The following is a 20378-nucleotide window of genomic DNA, read 5'->3' on the forward strand; positions in this document are numbered from 1 at the left end:
ATAATTAATTAAGTGATTATAATATAATGTAATGCTATTATTAATTAAGTAATTATTTTATTATAATGTAATGTTTTAATTAATTAAATTTCTAATCATTTAATTAAGTATTGTACTAATGTTTATAATTAATTAAGTAGTCATATTATAAATTTATAATGTAATGCTATAATTAGTTAAATTTATAATCATTTAATTAGGTATTATGTTAATGTAGTAAATTACTAATGTTTATAATATAATGTCATAATTAATTAGGTAATCATTTTATTATACAATGTTATAATTAATTATGTGATCATACTATAATGTAATGTTATAATGAATTAAGTAATTATACTATAAATCTTTCATATAATATTATAATTAATTAAAATTCTAGTTATTTAATCAAGTATTGTACTAATGTTTCTAATGGAATGTTATAATTAATTAAATTTCTAATAATTTAATTAAGTATTATGCTAATGTAGTAAATTACTAATGTTTACAATATAATGTCATAATTAATTAAGTAATCATTTAATTATGTAATGTTATAATTAATTATGTGATCATACTATAATGTAATGTTATAATGAATTAAGTAATCATACAATAAATCTTTAATGTAATACTCTCCCTGTTTCCAAATAAATGACGTTTTAGCCAACTACACACTTTTTTATACACTAATTTTTTTAATGTAAACAAAAAGAGAGAGGAGACGTGGGCATACAAAAAAGTGGAGAGAGAAGATTGAGGCAGAGACGCAAAGTAGAGAAAGAAAGACAGAGGAGATGTGGGCTATGGAAAAAAGTGGAGAATAAAGATATCAGACAAGACAAGCGACACTTAATTTGAAAAAAAATTACACCTTCAAAACGACACTTAAAAAAAACAGAAGGAATATTATAATTAATTAAATTTGTAATCATTTAATTAAGTATTATACTAATGTTTATAATTAATTAACTAATCATTTTTTTATAATGTAATGTTATAATTAAGTAAGTAATTATACTATAAATATATAATTTAACATTATAATTAATTAAATTTCTAATTATTTAATTAATTAATGTACTAAATTACTAATGTAATGATATAAATTTATAATTAATTAAGTAATCATTTAACTATAATGTAATGTTATAATTGATTAAATAATCATTTAATTAGTAATGTGTTAATGTTTATCAATTTATTTTATATAATTGATTAATTACTAATTTATTACAAATATACTTTGAATTTGATAATTAAAATACATAACTAAATATTATATTATTATTCAATCAAATATGCTATTTTATTCAAAAATAATTCTTTTAATAACATTAAAATATTTTTAATTGATTCTAATCCCAATTATACACTTAATTAATCAAAACTTTTATAATAATATATTATAATATATTAAAGTTTTTTATATGGTGTAGTTTATATATAATAATCATAATTGTATATTTATTTAATTAGATTATTATAAAAATTTAACTTTTTTCATTTTAACTTTTTTATATGTAAAATTATAATAGACCTCATATTCTTCACAGATAATTCATTTCATCCCAGGTTCCAAAATAAGGTATCTGTTATAGGTTCTACGTAGGTTTCAAGCTAGGTACCTGTTATAGGTTTTTTTTTTCTAGGTTTCGGTTTCGGTTCCTCCATATGTAAGAATTGGAACTGGAACTGTATAATGTCGATTTCAAAAAAAATGGAACCGAAATCTATCCACACAGTGTTGGTTTTGGTTAGATTCTAGTTTCGGTTTTGATTCTACCTGCAGGTTTTGGTTCTACCCGCTCCCCCAAATATATACATAAATTTAATTTTTTAATCAAATTGTAATTAATTTTAAAACAGATAAACATATTTTACTTAAAAAAAATTACCGTTAGGGTAGAACTTAAGATCACTGCTATTTGAAGGCAAATAACGAAATCTAACAATTTAAGCATTAATTTCTGACGGTTATATCCCCGGCTTCCTTCTCGTTCCCGAGAACTAGAGAACAGAACAGCACAGATTCCTCTTTCAAATCTCAGTTTACTCAACCCCAAACCCAACCATTTTCAATCACAAAATGAGATGATCAATCGGTTTCGCAATCATAATTCATAACAATGGACAAAGAAACCGACCTCCTCTCGCGCCTGGCCACGAACCACCTCCACCTCGCTCAGTTCGAGCCGTTTAGAGCCACCCTCCTTGCTCTTCGCACTCGAAACCCTGACCTAGCTCTCGCTATTCTCCAAACAATAGTCGCTAACTCCGGCAGGTTCGGTAATGTTCTCTGGTCCGTTACTTGCCCCTCCCCATCGCTCCTTACGTACTTATCAACTCTCGAACTATTACAATTCAACGACTCAACTTCATCGACCTGGAGTTTCGATCCAGAAGCGCTGCGTTTGCGTTCGGAATTCTTGCTGTTGGTACAGATGCTAATAGACTGCGTGTTGAAAAGAACTCGAAAGGATATTGACTTAGATAGCTTCGAGAAAGAGAAGGAGAAAGATTTTGATGTTTTAAATGAAAACGATAGTTTTGACGAGAAAGTTAAGTTGTTTGCTAGAAACGAGGATTTGGGATATGTGAATAGTGAATTTGGTGGCTGTGTTAGGGTTTTGGATAGGTTTATGGAGTTAGGTATGAAGAGTTTAAAACCAGATGTAAATGTAAATGTGAATGATGATGTAAGTAGCAGTGGTGTAAATGTGTTGATTGAGGAAGACGAATTTATGTGTTTGAAGAAAGTAATTTTGGAGTATGCCGATGTTTTTGACGCATTGTGTTGGAATATAGAAAAGCAATTGAGAGGGTGGGAGAGTTTAGATTCGGATTGTGCTATAGTACGGAGAGAGGATTTATCGGAAGAGGAGGACAGAAGGATTCTTGGTTTGATACAGAAGAGTGCTCAGTTGGCTCATTTGGATGCAATGAAGGAGTGTGTGAAGGAGGGAGATGAGGAAGGGGCTGTATCTCATATTCGTTTTCTTCACCTTGATTATGGTGTGGAGGAGGCTGAGTATCGGTATGTTTATTTGACTTTTCCCTTTTTCTCGAAGTGGATATAATTTTATTGTAATGCTGTAATTTTTTACTTATAGAGATTAAGTAGTGGTAGATGCTTTTAATTCACGTTGTTGTCATGCTTCTTTCCAAATAGGGAAAAAAAAAAGTGTCAAGTTGTGATCTTGTCATGATCGAGTTTTGCATCTCATAGTTTGTCAAATTAGTGATCCATCCTGCAATTTGCTTGGACTTTAAGTTGAAATTAGTTGGGGAGTTGCTTTAGACTGAGAAAAGCTGTGAATATCTTTATGAAAGAAAGAGATTTGGATTTAGGGATTGTCACAATATGACAGAACAATATTTATTGATATTACAGTGAAAGAACGTAGGTGGGGATTATGGGTAGTCGAATGTTGTGTTTTGTTCAGAAATTGGTGTTGAAAGCATATCATCTGAATTCAAAGTATATCTAGGCAAGTCTTGGTTTGTGTTGATCAAGGATCTGATCCTCTTACAATATCTTTTATACCTTGTAGTGGATAAATCGAGTCTTCAAACATGCTACTATTTTGTGGATAATAAGTAGTTCAATTCCAGAGACCAATGGATCAAATTCTTCTTACACAAGAATTTTTGTGAGCTGTTCAATCTATATTTTATAGATTTTTGTTGATCCTTTAGACGGATCTTAATTTTTGTGGACAACTTATTCACTTTTTTGTAATTTTTTCAATCAATGATATTAATATGTTTCTCCTCAAAAGAAAAAAAAAATCCTTCTTACACTAGGGTTGTTGGGGGTTTGGTTTAAATCTGTAAGTTTTAAAAAGCTAGTAGAAATGAAGTGAAATGATTCGTAAGGCTCTGTCTTTCTTGGTATAATTGTTGTTTTTCAAATTTGATGTTTGAAAATTTGTTTTTTGCGATGACTGAGTTCTTTAAGGGGGCTTTATTCTAATTTTGGGCTTATATGCTTCAGTAAGATAATGATGTGCTTCTTTGTTTCCATTTTTGTAGTATGAAACTCATATGAATTTATTTTCACCCTTGCATTATTTGATATTTATTTTGCATTCCCTTTTGATGTTTTTGATAGCATGGTTTTGGAAGATCTCCTCAAGAGGGTTCTTTCTAAAAGGGAGGAATTTGGAGACACCCGGCATGCTATGAAAGAGAAATTGTTACTGATTTACAGAGAAGCTCTTTCATCTAATTGCAGGCATCTTGTTCAATTGATACAGGTAATACTTCTTTTGATTTTCTTTTAGTAGTCTTCGCGGTAGAAATGCTTGATCGGCAATGGTTTGCATGACATGATTTGATCTCCTATTAGATGATTGATAGGAATGTATCTGACCAGATTCCTTATATGATGCATATGTTTCTTTGTTGTGTTATTCTGGGCTTGATTAGTATTTGAGATCTGTTTGTTGAAGCACAAAACTGGGTAGGCGGAGGGTATTTTGGGTATTTTCACAATTTCTTTTTTCTGTAAGCATTCTGACATTCTCATCTTAAGGTAATAGTATTGCTTGAAGGTTCAGCTCAGGCTCATTTGAGGAAGTCCCCAAATGGTCACTTGGCTGGTTTAGTTCAGATTTTGTTGGTCATTCTGGTGTCACATGGCCATGGTGTGCTGCATGTTACTGTTTAATTTATTAGTTGTCCTTTAGCAATATATTGATACAAAGGTTTTGAGTAAAATACCATTTAATTTCTTATTTTTTTGTCGCCCTTATGTGACATTTAATTGGTTTTTTTGGCAGGTTATTCAGGATGAGTTGCTTTTTCAAGAAATTGAGATATATGAAGCGCACGATAACAACCGAATTCCACCCCCACTTGAGCGTTTTCAAAGATATATTTTGGAATTGAAACCTGATATAGATTCAAATGATAAGTCTTCGTTGTTGAATATAGCAGTCAGTTTGTGCATGAGAGACATGTACCATTATGCTCGTGTTTCTGGATTACATGTGCTTGACTGCATCATGAATACAGCCCTGTCTGCTGTCAGGAGGGAGCAGCTTCAAGAAGCTAATAATGTATGTGTCCGGTTTTATGTTTAAGTTAGATAAGTGAGTATGGAAATGTTTTGCTTTCATTATAGTCAAACTATTTATTTTGGTCAAATGTTAGAAGCAGTGCTACTATAGTCTTACAAACCTTACTTGTCTGAAAACATGGCAGATTCTTATGTTGTTTCCTCGACTTCGGCCATTGGTAGCGGCCATGGGTTGGGATCTATTGTCTGGTAAAACAATGGAACGTAGGAAATTGTTGCAGCTGCTATGGACAAGTAAGTCACAAATGTATCGCTTGGAAGAGTCTTCTCTTTATGGAAATGAATCAGACGAGGTAATTTCAATTTTCGAAAACTATAATGGTTGAATGCTTTCTTTCTTATATTATTGTTTGTATAAATAATGAATGAAATTAAAGAGCTCTGTCTCATCTCTTTTGACAGATATCTTGTGTGGAGCATCTATGTGATTCACTATGTTATCAGCTTGATCTTGCCTCTTTTGTGGCTCATGTTAATTCTGGTCAATCGTGGAATTCAAAATTTTCATTGTTGTTGTCTGGAAAAGAACAAACAACATTTGGAAGTGAAGATGCTCAATTAGACCCTTTTGTTGAAAACTTTGTGTTGGAACGACTATCTGCTCAAAGTCCCCTCCGGGTAAGATTTTGTATATCTAAAGCTAAAGCAATCCACTTTGGATTTCCTACCTAAATTGTATCTTATCTCATTTTGTTGAAACTGTATGTATGATTAAATGTGCTTAGAATGGTTAAAGTGGTTTACAGTCATGCTTTTCTAATAAAAAAATGCTAGATAATTAGCAGTTAATATTTCTTAAATGTATATATGGTGTTATGGTCCTGCTAGATTTGAATAAATATATTATTATATTGAATTGCTGTGGTTAATTTGTAGTTTTAACCATTGTCTTTTATACCATGGAATTTCTCAAGTTTTTGGCTCTAGAAGTTATCTTTTTGATTGTTAGAGTATAATAAAAAAAGCTTTACTGCGTGAGTGGTACTGGTTATATGAGCACTTCCCTAGTTGTCTGAATTAAGTTGTTGAATGAAGTTAATAGGGGTTTACTAATAGGCTTTAACTGAGGATTAGGCAAGAGGGAAATAAATTAGGCAAGGGGAACCAAGGATAATATCTATAGTTATTGGAATAAAACGTATAGTTGGATTTCCGTGGATTTAACAGGCTTAGATATGTTTATGAAATTGTCAAATTACAATTATGGATACTTAGGTTCACTCTAATAAAGTTAGTAAGTAACAAAACATGAAACAAAAGTTACTGGAAAAAAATGGAAAATGTCTACTGAAGTTGCTTGAATATGCTTATACGTTAGGCATAAGTTGTAAAGTTTCTCTTTATATGTCTGTTTGAATGTTTGCATGTGCACTGCACTTGAACTGTGAAACAACTCCTATGTTAAATACTTTTTCAGTTCTCATTGTATTTAAAACGAGTTCTTGTTGAAAAAAATAAGGAAAATGATTTAAACAATTTAATTATTAAAATTTTATATGTAATATGTTTTATCTGCTTAAGTAGATGGCTCGGTTGCGGTATGTGTCTCTTCATTAATATGCGGTATCTGGAAAGTTTATTGGACAGTTTTGAAACTGCATGTTTTGTCTTTGTGTATGATTAAGTGAAGTAAGACTGATTTTTTATTTCTGAGTGCAAACCTGGAAAGCCTATGCTCTGAACAGTATTTTTCTGTTTGGTTATTTATTTTTTACTCAGATTTTTTTTTTTTTTCATGCAGGTACTGTTTGATGTTGTTCCAGACATAAAGTTTCAGGATGCTATTGAATTGATTAGCCTGCAGCCAATTGCTTCTGATGTAGCAGCCTGGAAGAGGTGTGTATGCAAATGAAGTTACCCTGATGATTGATTCAAACTTTATTATGCTGTAGTTAGTTAAGGATGGTTCATGATCATAAAATTTTGTATTTGTTTGCTGTGTGCTATTAAGAGAACAATGAAGTTTCTCCAAACAAGTAATACTTCTACATCTTTGAATATGATATAGCACTATGGGCTGATTTTTGTTTCCACTCAGTCTTCATTCATTGCAATTGTCAACTATGATAGTCTGTGATAATATTGACTCTAAGAACTGTGTGATCTATGCGTGTCTGGACTCTTGACATTTGTAAGAATAATTTTTTGACTTCCTAATTGAGAAAGAGATATGTTCATCGATAGATTTTCTGAAGGTTATTGAATACTTTTTTCTTAATCTGCTCTTATATTGCATGAAGTATTCAAATAAATGAAATATGTATGCTGAGGATTCTACAGTGTCAATTTTGGTTCATGTACTTCATGAATTGGGATAATAATAACAATTGAATTAATTTTCTTTGGGACAACCATACAATATAGCCTTGTGTAAGTTTGAGCCTTCAATGTACTTGAAGCTGTCTTGTGTGTATATATATGTGTACCTGAGGCTGTGTAATAGAAATTTTGTTATGTTGGCGTGCTTTTCTTTCTTGGGTTGATTGTTAACTTTTTCCTCTGTAATTTAGTTTTTTTTTTTTTTTTTGTTGAATTTGTTCTGGATAGGATGCAAGATATTGAACTCATGCACATGCGTTATACTCTGGAATCAACTGTACTTGCTCTAGGGGCAATGGAAAAAACCTCAAGTGGTGAAAGAGCAAGACATCACCTAGTGGCTTTATGCCATTTGAAAGATCTAAGGAACCATTTGGAGGCTATCACAAATATTCCACGCAAGGTCATATGTGGTTTGCATTTTGCTTGAACATATTACATTTCATTCTTGCATTGTTATTTTCTGAGGTTAGGGTTCTTTTTATACAAGAAGCAGATATAAATATTTTAGCCGAAAGTGTTGCAAGTTGTTTTGCATAGGATATATCTATGATAGAATTTATAAAGGTGTTTATTCATTCTATATGCTAGAAATTCGTTAACCATTATGTGGAATCTCTGTGGCTATTCTCAGTGTTCACCTTGCCGAACTATTTTTCTTTATATCTTAATGCTTTTCGTCTGTTGGTACCTGCTTTAAATAATTGAAATCTATATTTCTCTTATTTATTTTCCGTTTTTACATAATGGTAATTCTATTCACTTATGCAGATATTCATGGTGAATGTTATAGTTTCGCTTTTACATATGGATGATATCTCTCTCAATTTGATGCATTGTGCCTCACCAGGGAGCAATTCTGAACCACCCTCTGCATGTGCCTGGGAACATTCTGATCTCAATACATGTGAAGGGGGAAACGAAATGGTTATATCTTTCACAGGGTTGCTACTCGATATACTGCGTCGCAATCTTCCATCAACTGTAATTGAACAAGAGCATGCATTAACTGATGGCATAAATATGGGTGGAAGGCAAGCATTAGAATGGAGAATCTCAATTTTGAAACGTTTCATTGAAGATTGGGAATGGCGGCTATCAATGTTGCAGCGTCTTCTTCCATTATCGGAGCGCCAATGGAGTTGGAAGGAGGCATTGACTGTGCTACGAGCGGCCCCATCCAAGCTACTAAATCTGTAAGTTTTGGGTAATTCTTTTCAGGAATATTTTATTGTCACAACAATCAGTTCTCGCTCATGATACATATGCAATCTGTTGGTGAATCATAATCAATTATGATCTGTCAAACAGTAACCTATAACCTTTTGGTGTTTTCTTCACTATTATAATTTTTTATAAACATGCGCCTTAGCAAGAATCTTGGCAGTTTCATTAATAATTTCGTGTTTCTTTTAAAGAAAAAGAAATTTTACGGTACAAGTGTGTATTTTTGTATCTTTTAAAATGTACCTCAGGTCCATCATTGTTCTTATTTTAGACAGATTAGAGTTGATCACGTAGTTTTAGTTCTGCTGGAGCAGGGTGCTAATCTTTTTCTAAGCTTACATGGTCCTGATGAATTGAGCAACAATAATAACTAAACCTGGCAACATTATGACTTCTAACCTTATTTTCAGATTATAATGGTAACAGCTTTTGCAGTATTCTTGTGTCAAATTAAATTTTGCATGAGGAATTGACAGTAGAGATAAACAGTGTGTTTTACAATCATTTTCAGTTTAACTTGAAATTGGTAAGATTTCCAGTGAGGCCCTGTCACGTTTCAGACCTCTGAGAAATAAATGCTTTTTAATTAGGGCTCTGCCTAGGATTATGCTAATGTCAGACCGTCTTTATCATTTTGGACCATATTTTGCAGAGAAAAGTATGACAAGAAAGAACCTGTGATAGCACTGTTTCTTTCCTCAAACATTTCTTACTGAATTTAACAAATTGAAGGCAAGTTTACTTATGTTCTTATTTTCATACCGTAAGTATATTGATGTTCTTTTGTTCTGCAGTTGCATGCAAAGAGCCAAGTATGACATTGGAGAAGAGGCTGTTCATCGATTTTCCTTATCTGCAGAAGATAGAGCTACTCTTGAATTAGCTGAATGGGTAGATGGTGCCTTCAGAAGAGCATCTGTATGTTTCAGATTGTCACTTTATACTTTGTCATATATGTTCTGACACTATCATTTTGCTAATTTTACTTATGATTATCTACATTAGTTGCTTATTTTGTCAAATAATATTGTTCTGCTAAGTGGAAATGTAGATTTTAAGTTTAATCTTAATCAGGCTTCCTATAGTATCCTTTTTATGATTTCTATCATTTATCATATGATTTAGTGTTTCTTATTGAATTTAGATTTTGCTCTCCCAAAGCACTTGTGAGTTAAGAACCGTGCTTTGCGTTTGATATAGAAATTTGCTACCCTATCACTTAGTTATGGTGTTTATTATATGTTGGATGAATAGTTTGTTGCACATGTAGTCCTAGTGTTAAATTAACTGTTGAAATTACCCACTATCATCCTTTGTTTTGTTTTTGCATTTTTTTATATTGTCCAACTGAAACCTTTTATTAGTTTTTATGTTTATCATTCTTTTAAAATTATGATACGTATAATTGCCTATGGTGGTGCTTTTTCTCTAATTTTGGTTAATATATATGTTGTTACAAGTAAGGCTTCAGTTTTGAACTTAGTGAACTTCTTAGATTAGTTGGAGGATGTCTGGGATTAAAAAAATAAAAAATAAAAAATAAAAAAAATTATGTTTACACGTTAATGGGAATTGTTTCACCTGTTGTGAACTGGGATAATTAGCTTGTACAATTAAATATTAATTATCATTTTTGAGGTGCATAATACTTGATGCTTTTCAAAGAATTTGGGCCTATGGTATGCCCAAATCACATATGCAAGTATAATATGATTTGTTTCTTTCCAGGTAGAAGATGCAGTGACACGTGCTGCTGATGGAACTTCTACCGTACAAGATCTTGACTTTTCATCCTTACGCTCCCAATTAGGTTCTTTGGCTGCAGTGAGTGCTTATTACACAGGCTATTCCACATGTATGTCCTGAGTTAGAGAATTTCATATATTTTTTGTCTTGCCAGATTCTTCTTTGTGTTGATGTTGCTGCAACTTCTGCGAGGTCTGCAAATATGTCTGAGCAGCTTCTGGATCAGGCAATACTCACCTATCTAATGCGCTTAAAGTTTGTATATGTTAAATTTTTAATGTTATGGCATTTCCTTATGTAGTTGCATATCGAATGCAAGGTCCCCGTCCTGTTTCCCCCTTCTGAATTCCATGGAAATTTTATTTCCATTAGGGTTTCTTTTTTTATCTTCTTTTGATTCTGATTAAAGCCAGCCAGCTTTCTTACCATCTGTATGATTGCTGTCCTCATCACAAAGCCTATGCAATGCTTTCTAAAATGTGCACTGTTCCATCTTTAAGTAGGATTTAAATATCAAAAAACAGGACTCTAGTCTCATCCTTGTTTAATGATGATCTTATGAATTTGTAGGGAAAAAATAATCTGTTTGACACATTGCAACTGCTTCTAGTGCACTAAGATTTGTGATTTCAATGTTCTTATATATTCTGTGGGATTCTTCACGTTCTTCGACTTTTTTTCTGGTGTTTCCGTCCTAGCTCTCTTGTGATATATTATATTTTTTGTACATCCTTCTAATATTTTTATGCACTTGTATTATGTGCAGGCTCAGCTGATGCTATCTGAGATATATCCAGGAGCTTCTCCGAAAGTGGGATCCACCTACTGGGATCAAATCCATGAAGTGGCTATTATATCTGTTTTACGGCGTGTTCTGAAGCGTCTGCATGAATTCTTGGAACAGGTGAGGTTTCAAATATCATTTGATGGATTTGTAGTCCTTGTTAGCAGATAGATGTTAGCCTGACTTTTCTCAAGCTTAGTTATTGAATTTTCTCTATTATAATATCAACTTAGGTTCAGCATGTGTGCTGTTTCATACATGGTCTTGAATTTGTCCCATAGACTAAGCACTTGCTTAAGTTTAAGCTTTGGCAACCACATTCCATGCAGAACTTAATATCAAAAAAGAAGAATATATTGATAAATTCTCTCTAAGCGTATTTGAATCGATGCTTGCCTGATCTAAGAAATTTCTCCATTGATACAGAGCATCAAAATGTAGTATAAGATCTTTCAAGAACAATGCATGATTTGCCAAGAAGCAAAAAAGTTTAGCATTTGAAAAACTTAGGTTACTCTGGCCACACTGAGAAAATAACTGCTCTCTGATCTGAAAAAGTTGTAGGTGTGCATGTATTTGAAACACCTTGTTTCGTTGTTTAAACACAAACCTTGTCCTCACCTTTGCTGTATTTTTTTGTTCCCTTACTCTTTCCTCTTCTCATGTTTGATAAATCAAATTGTTAATTACTCTCTGAATATTTGTTTCTATTCCCTTCTCTTTAATTTGTGAAAAGTACTGCAGATATTTCTCCTAATCCTCATTGTTTTTCTTCTGTGGCTTCTTAATATGCAAGTCATGCTTTACTTGTTGATCATGCTGCATGATTTTTTTCTCCAGGATAATCCTCCAGCACTCCAGGCCATTCTGATTGGGGAGATCATTATTTCATCAACTAAGGAGTCTCATCGACAGGGACAGAGGGAACGTGCTCTTGCTATGCTACATCAGATGATTGAAGATGCTCACAAGGGCAAGCGACAGTTTCTCAGTGGTACCTTTTTTTCTTTAAATTTTTCATGTGGGATGTGGCTGTTTTGTGCTGTCATTATTGTTCTTGTAGAAAAGAAGACATGTTTCTGTGCCTCTAATTCATCTCATCTTGTGAAATCTTAGGCAAGCTTCATAATCTAGCAAGAGCCATTGCTGACGAAGAAACAGAGCCAAACTTCAGTAAAGGGGATAGTTCATACACTGACCCAAAAGTGTTGTTGAATTTTGACAAGGATGGGGTTCTTGGGCTTGGGCTAAAGGCTGTTAAACAGACCGCTTTAAGTTCAAAAATTGGAGATACTAGTGTTCAGTCTGTTGGTTATGATATGAAGGATATGGGGAAGAGACTGTTTGGCCCATTAAGTGCAAAGCCCAAGACGTATCTATCACAATTTATTCTCCATATTGCTGCAATTGGAGACATAGTTGATGGGACGGATACAACTCATGATTTCAACTTTTTCTCACTTGTGTATGAATGGCCCAAGGATGTAAGATCTGTTCTTTCTTTGTTTAGCTGATTTTATCTGTGTTTAAAGTTTGTGGTTATGCCCATCGCTCCAATACATCTTGTAGCAAAATTTCACATGACAAGCATCCATACCTTTTCCCTTCCTGTTGGAATTTTTCTAGTTATGTTCATTTGCTTTAGACTGTATTTTATGAACAATAAAAACATGCCGAGGGAAATTCTTGGCAAATGATATTTCTATTACCTGAAAAAAGTTTGAGCCTTATAAAATATTTAGTCAATGCATTAAGGAATTAACTTAATTTCCTTTTCACAGGATCACGAATATCTTCATGTTTTCCTTGTTTACTTTGCAGCTTTTAACTCGTTTAGTCTTTGAGCGAGGCAGCACTGATGCAGCTGGAAAGGTTGCTGAAATTATGTCTGCTGATTTTGTCCATGAAGTGATTTCAGCTTGTGTACCACCAGTTTATCCTCCGAGGTCCGGCCACGGATGGGCATGCATTCCAATTGTTCCTACCTGCCATGGTAGTTTCTCTGACAAGAAAGTACTTTCCCCCTCTTCTAAAGAAGCTAAGCCCACTTGTTACAGCCGTTCCTCAGCAACACCTGGAATTCCTTTGTACCCTCTCCAGTTGGATATAGTAAAACATTTGGTTAAAATATCACCTGTTAGGGCTGTCTTGGCCTGTGTTTTTGGTAGCAGTATATTGTATGGTGGGAGTGACTCAACTATATCTAGCTCGTTGAATGATGAAGCACTGCAGGCACCTGATGTTGATCATCAATTTTATGAGTTTGCTCTTGATCAATCTGAGAGGTAATATTTGTATTAAAGATGTCTAAGCTTGCCCTGTTATATTGTGATAATTTAGTTTGACCACTTTTTTCCTCTTTAACAGGTTTCCAACTTTAAACCGGTGGATACAGATGCAAACCAATCTCCATCGAGTTTCAGAGTTTGCTGTAACAGCCAAGCAAAAGGCTGATGATGGCAAGGTTAAGCATGAAGCAAGAGCCGCTATTAAGAGGTTTCGTGAGAATGACAGTGATACTGAATCAGAAGTTGATGAAATTGTTGGTAGCAATAACGTTTCAGCATCTTTAGCGGACCTCAGTGGTCAAGATGGTGCAGCTCCAAACACTTGGCGTGATTCATTTAAATCTGAAAATGCAGAAGATGATACAAAAGTTTTCCTTTCTTTTGATTGGGAGAATGAAGACCCATATGAGAAGGCTGTGGAGCGGTATATTCCATTCTTCTTGCAAAATATTATTTTATTTTGATGGTTGACTTATTTTTCTAGTTGCTGATAGTGCTACTGAATTCAAATTTTTACTGTGTTGTACATCTTGCCGCTTCTTAAAAGAAAACGGAATAAAGGAGGGTCTGAAAAGAAGATATAGAAAATGGGAAGATTTTACCGATAGTTAATTAAACATTTCTGTTAGTATGAATGCCTTTTCTTAAGTATGTGCTACGCATGCCTAGAGTGGCAATATAGACAAAATCTGTGAATCTCTACTCTAATCCTTTTCTTTTTATTTCCTCTTTAAATATTCACAATGGGGGAAGTTTGTGTTGGGTTGAGGGGCAAGTTGTTATCATTAGTAATTATGAGTGCTGTTTGTCATGATACTGTTACCCTAATATATGCTTATTGTCACTTGTTCTCTTTAAGCAGATTGATTGATGAAGGAAAACTCATGGATGCTCTTGCACTTTCGGATCGCTTTTTACGCAATGGGACCTCAGATCGATTGCTTCAGCTACTCATTGAACGGGGAGAAGAAAACCATACAATCTCCGGACAACCTCAAAGTTATGGAGGTCACATTATCTGGAGCAATAGTTGGCAATATTGCTTGCGATTGAAGGATAAACAACTGGCGGCTAGACTTGCTCTCAAGTATGTAAACTAATAGAAACTATTGAGACTTATTTAATCTTTTGTTTCTTTGGGCTCTTTTTCTTTCATGATTTTTTATTGACTTTTAATCGGCTTTTTAAGCAAGGTAAACCCTCTACATGTAGGATAGCTTTTCGTAGGTTACAGAGTGCTCTTGTATGGGTCTTAAATTGAAAGTACTGTGGAACTATCCTCAAAGAAAATTTTATTGCAGGTATGTGCACAGATGGGAACTTAATGCCGCGTTGGATGTTCTCACCATGTGCAGCTGCCACATCCCTCAAAATGATCCAATTAGAAATGAGGTGTTGGATTCAATTTATAATTGCTTAAATTTTATAACTCCTTTTTTTCTGCCTGATGACAGATATTATTTGTTCATTCTCTTACCTTAATTTTACCGAATCAGCCTTTAAATCCTTATGTAATGAAATGGTATCATTCTTTGGATACTTAGGTGTTGCAAATGAGACAAGCTTTGCAGCGATACAGCCATATATTAAGTGCAGATGATCAGTATAGCAGCTGGCAAGAGGTTATAGTCTCTTCTATTGCTAAACTAAAATGAAAAATTTAGATTAAGAGAAAAATGGTTGTGGTTTTCTTTCTGGTAACTATCTTCAATGCTTTGTTCTAATGATCCTTGGTTTTTCTCTTGTGCCTACTGGATATGTCAGGTTGAAGCACAGTGTAAGGAAGATCCAGAGGGCTTGGCACTTCGGTTAGCTGAGAAAGGAGCAGTTTCTGCTGCTCTAGAAGTGGCTGAAAGTGCAGGATTATCCATAGATTTGCGCAGGGAACTGCAGGGTCGGCAACTTGTGAAACTTCTTACAGCAGATCCTCTTAATGGTGGAGGTCCTACAGAAGCTTCACGTTTCCTATCTTCTCTACGTGACTCTAATGATGCTCTTCCAGTGGCTATGGGTGCAATGCAACTATTACCCAACCTTCGATCAAAGCAACTTCTTGTAATTAATTGTTTTTGTTGACCTCTTCTTGCGGGAGTTGGCTACATTACTAAGTACTCTTTGAATGTGAGGTTTCTGTCATATAATTTTGTCTTATTTTTGTAAAGGTTCACTTCTTCCTGAAGCGAAGGGATGGGAATCTATCGGATGTTGAGGTTATTCGACTGAACTCATGGGCTTTAGGTCTTCGTGTTTTGGCTGCCTTGCCATTGCCATGGCAGCAAAGATGTTCCTCTCTGCACGAGCACCCACATTTGATATTAGAGGTTCTGCTGATGAGGAAACAACTACAATCTGCTTCTCTGGTACTGTTCTCCTTACATTGAGATTAAGGATTATCCTTTTATTTGACTCATGATACTGTTAAAATACTGTATATACAATTCCGAATCCCCTTCATTTATCCGCAAACTAGTGTCCTAAAGCTTGGGCCTTGGTCCCGTCTTCTCATATGGCTTCATACCAAAAGTTTGTGCCATCTCTATCCTTCTTTATTTCTTTGATTGTGATGTTGGATTATATTTTCAAGCAGATTCTTAAAGATTTTCCTTCGTTAAGGGACAACAGTGTAATTATAGCATATGCTTCTAAGGCTATTGCTGTCAGTATTACATCTCCTGTGAGAGAACCACGAATATCTGTCTCAGGAACAAGGCCAAAGCAGAAAACAAGAACTGGTGCAAGGTCCTCTTTTACTAGCAGTCTAAGTAACTTGCAAAAGGAGGCTCGTCGAGCTTTTTCTTGGGCTCCACGTAATACTGGAGATAAGGCTACTCCAAAAGATGTTTACCGGAAACGAAAAAGTTCTGGATTGACACCATCTGACAGAGTTGCTTGGGAGGCCATGGCTGGCATTCAAGAGGATCGTGTTTCTTCATACTCTGCTGATGGGCAAGAACGTCTTCCTTCTGTTTCTATTGCAGAGGAATGGATGCTAACAGGTGATGCCTGTAAGGATAGAGCTGTTCGTTCGGCTCATCGATATGAAAGTGCACCTGATATTATTCTCTTCAAGGTATGCTCTCGTTGGTGGGCTTAACATGTTGGAAATAGCGATATTGTGTGTAATTTTAAACGGTTGCTACTTCCCTTGTTATTGGTGGGTGCCCATGACATCTTGGTTTTTGTTTTACCGTTGGTATTCTTACTCGGAGGTGGCTATAGGTGCATTTTTCCAGCATTTTGAATGAAAAATCGATTCCCATCAAATTCAAACAGAACCCCTTTACTATTCTATCAATTCATGTTTAAATAATGATTTTGTTTTCCGCCTTTTGTCTGTACTAGTAGTTCTTGATTGCATATGTTAATGATGCTCTTGTACTTGACTATGCAAATTTTTCGAACATGATCTAACTCTAAATTTGTAATAACATTTTATGATATTTCCAGTTAATGTGGACTGGAGACAGCAGAGCCTTTTTTTAACCTGGATGTGTGTGTGTGAAGAAACTTGACCTGAATTTCCTATTCTTCTGCTATTGCATTTAAAGGCTTTCAGTGTGGATGTTTTTTGTAGCAATAAAATGGCTTTACCCGGACTTTATGCAGGTTGTTGCCATATAAGTGTGACTTGTGAAATGTTTCATGTTCATTGGTGTTTTGAGCATCTCTAGTGCTGGATTTTCTTGAATGAGATCATGAATCTATGTATGCTGCTGCCAGGCTGCTGAAGGTTTCCTCTCCTTTTTTTTTTTTTTTTTTTTTTTTCAGGCTCTCCTTTCTTTGTGTTCTGATGAGTTAGTTTCTGCCAAAAGTGCACTGGACTTGTGTATTAATCAGATGAAGAATGTGTTGAGCTCCCAACAGTTGCCTGAGAATGCATCTATGGAAACAATTGGTCGAGCATATCATGTCACAGAGACATTTGTGCAGGTAAACCATTACCTTGCCCTTGGTTTGAGTGGGAGCTTAATTTCTATAATTGGGGTTTGTGCTCGTCCTTAAAAATGCACTAGCGACAAAGGCAATGGATGCTTTTTAGCTTTCATACAATTGAAAGGTTATAGCTAATGTGAATTTGTCTTCAGTGTAGATTGCAGTAACAAATCACTTGTGTTGCATATGTAGGGACTACTTTATGCTAAAACCCTGCTGAGAAAGCTTGCGGGGGTTGGTGAATTGTCCAGTAATTCAGAAAGGGGTAGGGATGCTGATGATGCATCCTCTGATGCCGGTAGCTCTAGTGTTGGTAGTCAGGCCACCGATGAGTTATCTGAAGTTTCATCACAGGCAGATATTTGGCTCGGACGCGCTGAGCTGCTTCAAAGCCTTTTGGGATCTGGAATTGCTGCTTCTCTGGATGATATTGCTGATAAAGAGTCATCTGCTCATCTACGTGACCGATTGATTGTTGATGAACGATACAGCATGGCTGTATATACTTGCAAGAAGTGTAAGGTAAATATGATTGCCAGATTGTAGTAGTTAGCACCATTTTGCCACTTGGATAGTTAAGGTTATGACCACTTGGTACTTATCTCAGATTGATGTTTTCCCGGTGTGGAATGCATGGGGTCATGCTTTGATTCGGATGGAGCACTATGCGCAAGCTCGTGTCAAGTTTAAGTATGTTGAATATATATATATACACCTTAAACTTTACAGCTATTATTTAGGTCAATTAAGAACAGATTTGAAGAAACTTGTGTATTTGATGGTGTGCAGGCAAGCTCTTCAATTGTATAAGGGTGATCCTGCACCTGTAATTCTGGAAATCATTAATACAATCGAAGGAGGTCCTCCCGTGGATGTTTCAGCTGTTCGTTCCATGTAAGGCAGCATTTAATCATTGAGACTAAAAATTCCTACATTTGTTTCTGCATTTCAATTCTATTAGGTCTGATAATGGGCTAGAAATTGAGAAATACTGTCCAAAATTCCTTTTTTGAAGGTTTTATAGGATTCTGAATCTCTTTCTGACAATTTGTCGTGATTTTAAGATGATCTTTACTGTTTTTGCGGTGTGGGACAATTTGAAATTATTGAGAAGAGAATTTGACATTGTTGTTTTCATCGTATTTTGTCCTTGAATTAACTTAAGTGCACTCTAGAACTGTGGAAAGTATGCAAGAGAGAACCTCAGGGAAGAAAATATTTGATAGTAAAAAGAATTGTGAAAAACCATCTCTTCATTTAAAATATTCCTCTGATAGACTAGAACTGTGTGCCGTACACTTTATACTATTTTTATCTCTTGATGAGTAAATATCTGTTTGGGGGCTTCCTACTTGTGATGATGAAAAAAGGGACAAGTGAAAGAAATAGAAATAAAATACTGCCATATCTTGTCATTGCATGTGCATCTTTCTTATGTATCTTGTACTTCAGGTATGAACATTTGGCCAAAAGTGCACCAACAATCTTGGATGATTCTCTTTCTGCTGATTCATATCTCAATGTTCTATATATGCCATCTACATTTCCACGTTCAGAGAGATCCAGGCGGTCTCAAGAATCTGCAAATAATAATTCTGCTTATGGTCCTGACTTTGAAGATGGTCCTCGCAGCAACCTCGACACCATTAGATATGTTGAGTGTGTAAACTATTTGCAAGAAGTAAGTTTATCCTTCTTTTTGCTTTCTCAAGTATATCTTTTTAGTTCATTTAGGGAATACTGAATATTCTTTTTGCAGATTCAGGCTTAACCTAATTCCTGATTAGCACATTAATGGATTTGGTTTTTTTTTTTTTTTTTCTACACAGACACTCTCAAATATTCAAATAGGAGTAAGGGGTCAAGTCAGTTGTAACTAATGAACAAAATAATTGTAATATAATTTTGAACTCAAATGCATAGAAATAATCTTGAGAATGAATTTTTTCTTTCTGGTAACTATCTTCAATCGTTGTGCTAATGATCCTTGTTTTTTTTCTCTTGTGCTTACTGGTATGTCAGGTTGAAGCCCAGTGTAAGGAAGATCCAGAGGGCTTGGCACTTCGGTTAGCTGAGAAGAGCGTTTCTGCTGCTCTAGAAGTGGCTGAAAGTGCAGGATTATCCATAGATTTGCGCAGGGAACTGCAGGGTCGGCAACTTGGGAAACTTCTTACAGCAGATCCTCTTAATGGTGGAGGTCCTACAGAAGCTTCACGTTTCCTATCTTCTCTACGTGACTCTAATGATGCTCTTCCGTGGCTATGGGTGCAATGCCACTATTCCCCAACCTTCGATCAAAGCAACTTCTTGTAATTAATTGTTTTGTTGACCTCTTCTGCGGGAGTTGGCTACATTACTAAGTACTCTTTGAATGTGAGGTTCTTCGTGTATTTTCTGTCTTATTTTTGTAAAGGTTCACTTCTTCCTGAAGCGAAGAGATGGGAATCTATCGGATGTTGAGGTTTTCGCTGAACTCATGGGCTTTAGGTCTTCGTGTTTTGGCTGCCTTGCCATTGCCATGGCAGCAAAGATGTTCCTCTCTGCAAGCACCCACATTTGATATTAGAGGTTCTGCTGATGAGGAACAACTACAATCTGCTTCTCTGGTACTGTTCTCCTTACATTGAGATTAAGGATTATCCTTTATTTGACTCATGATACTGTTAAAATACTGTATATACAATTCCGAATCCCCTTCATTTCTGCAAACTAGTGTCCTAAAGCTTGGGCCTTGGTCCCGTCTTCTCATATGGCTTCATACCAAAAGTTTGTGCATCTCTATCCTTCTTTATTTCTTTGATTGTGATGTTGGATTATATTTCAAGCAGATTCTTAAAGATTTTCCTTCGTTAAGGGACAACAGTAATATAGCATATGCTTCTAAGGCTATTGCTGTCAGTATTACATCTCCTGTGAGAGAACCACGAATATCTGTCTCAGACAAGGCCAAAGCAGAAAACAAGAACTGGTGCAAGGTCCTCTTTTACTAGCAGTCTAAGTAACTTGCAAAGGAGGC

General features: G+C 35.0%; 1 protein-coding gene across 1 annotated transcript; it reads left to right on the top strand.

Moving 5' to 3' along the window:
• The first annotated feature begins 1992 nt into the window (after positions 1 to 1992).
• LOC116119336 lies at positions 1993 to 20352 on the top strand. The gene is made up of 30 exons (XM_031405279.1): positions 1993 to 3019; positions 4097 to 4241; positions 4767 to 5045; positions 5191 to 5358; positions 5468 to 5683; positions 6807 to 6901; positions 7613 to 7787; positions 8156 to 8580; positions 9406 to 9529; positions 10340 to 10435; positions 10512 to 10583; positions 11124 to 11261; positions 11982 to 12135; positions 12258 to 12625; positions 12963 to 13426; positions 13509 to 13853; positions 14292 to 14516; positions 14731 to 14821; positions 14974 to 15051; positions 15194 to 15484; positions 15592 to 15789; positions 16017 to 16499; positions 17198 to 17359; positions 17555 to 17884; positions 17970 to 18052; positions 18152 to 18256; positions 18815 to 19043; positions 19385 to 19671; positions 19794 to 19968; positions 20191 to 20352. Exons 1-30 carry the CDS (start codon positions 2112 to 2114, stop codon positions 20350 to 20352), a joined length of 7071 nt encoding a protein of 2356 aa, XP_031261139.1. The 5' UTR covers positions 1993 to 2111.
• Positions 20353 to 20378: the final 26 nt, after the last annotated feature.

This window comes from Pistacia vera, unplaced genomic scaffold (assembly GCF_008641045.1).
Source record: "Pistacia vera cultivar Batoury unplaced genomic scaffold, PisVer_v2 Contig880, whole genome shotgun sequence".
Classification (NCBI taxonomy): domain Eukaryota; kingdom Viridiplantae; phylum Streptophyta; class Magnoliopsida; order Sapindales; family Anacardiaceae; genus Pistacia; species Pistacia vera.

Bases quoted from the DNA above. Each gene is read 5' to 3' on its own strand.
- LOC116119336 (XM_031405279.1), top strand. From the start codon at position 2,112: ATGGACAAAGAAACCGACCTCCTCTCGCGCCTGGCCACGAACCACCTC. The intron at 5,359-5,467 runs GTAATTTCAATT...CTCTTTTGACAG, and splicing joins ATGGAAATGAATCAGACGAG to ATATCTTGTGTGGAGCATCT. The intron at 10,584-11,123 runs GCAATACTCACC...TATTATGTGCAG, and splicing joins CTGAGCAGCTTCTGGATCAG to GCTCAGCTGATGCTATCTGA.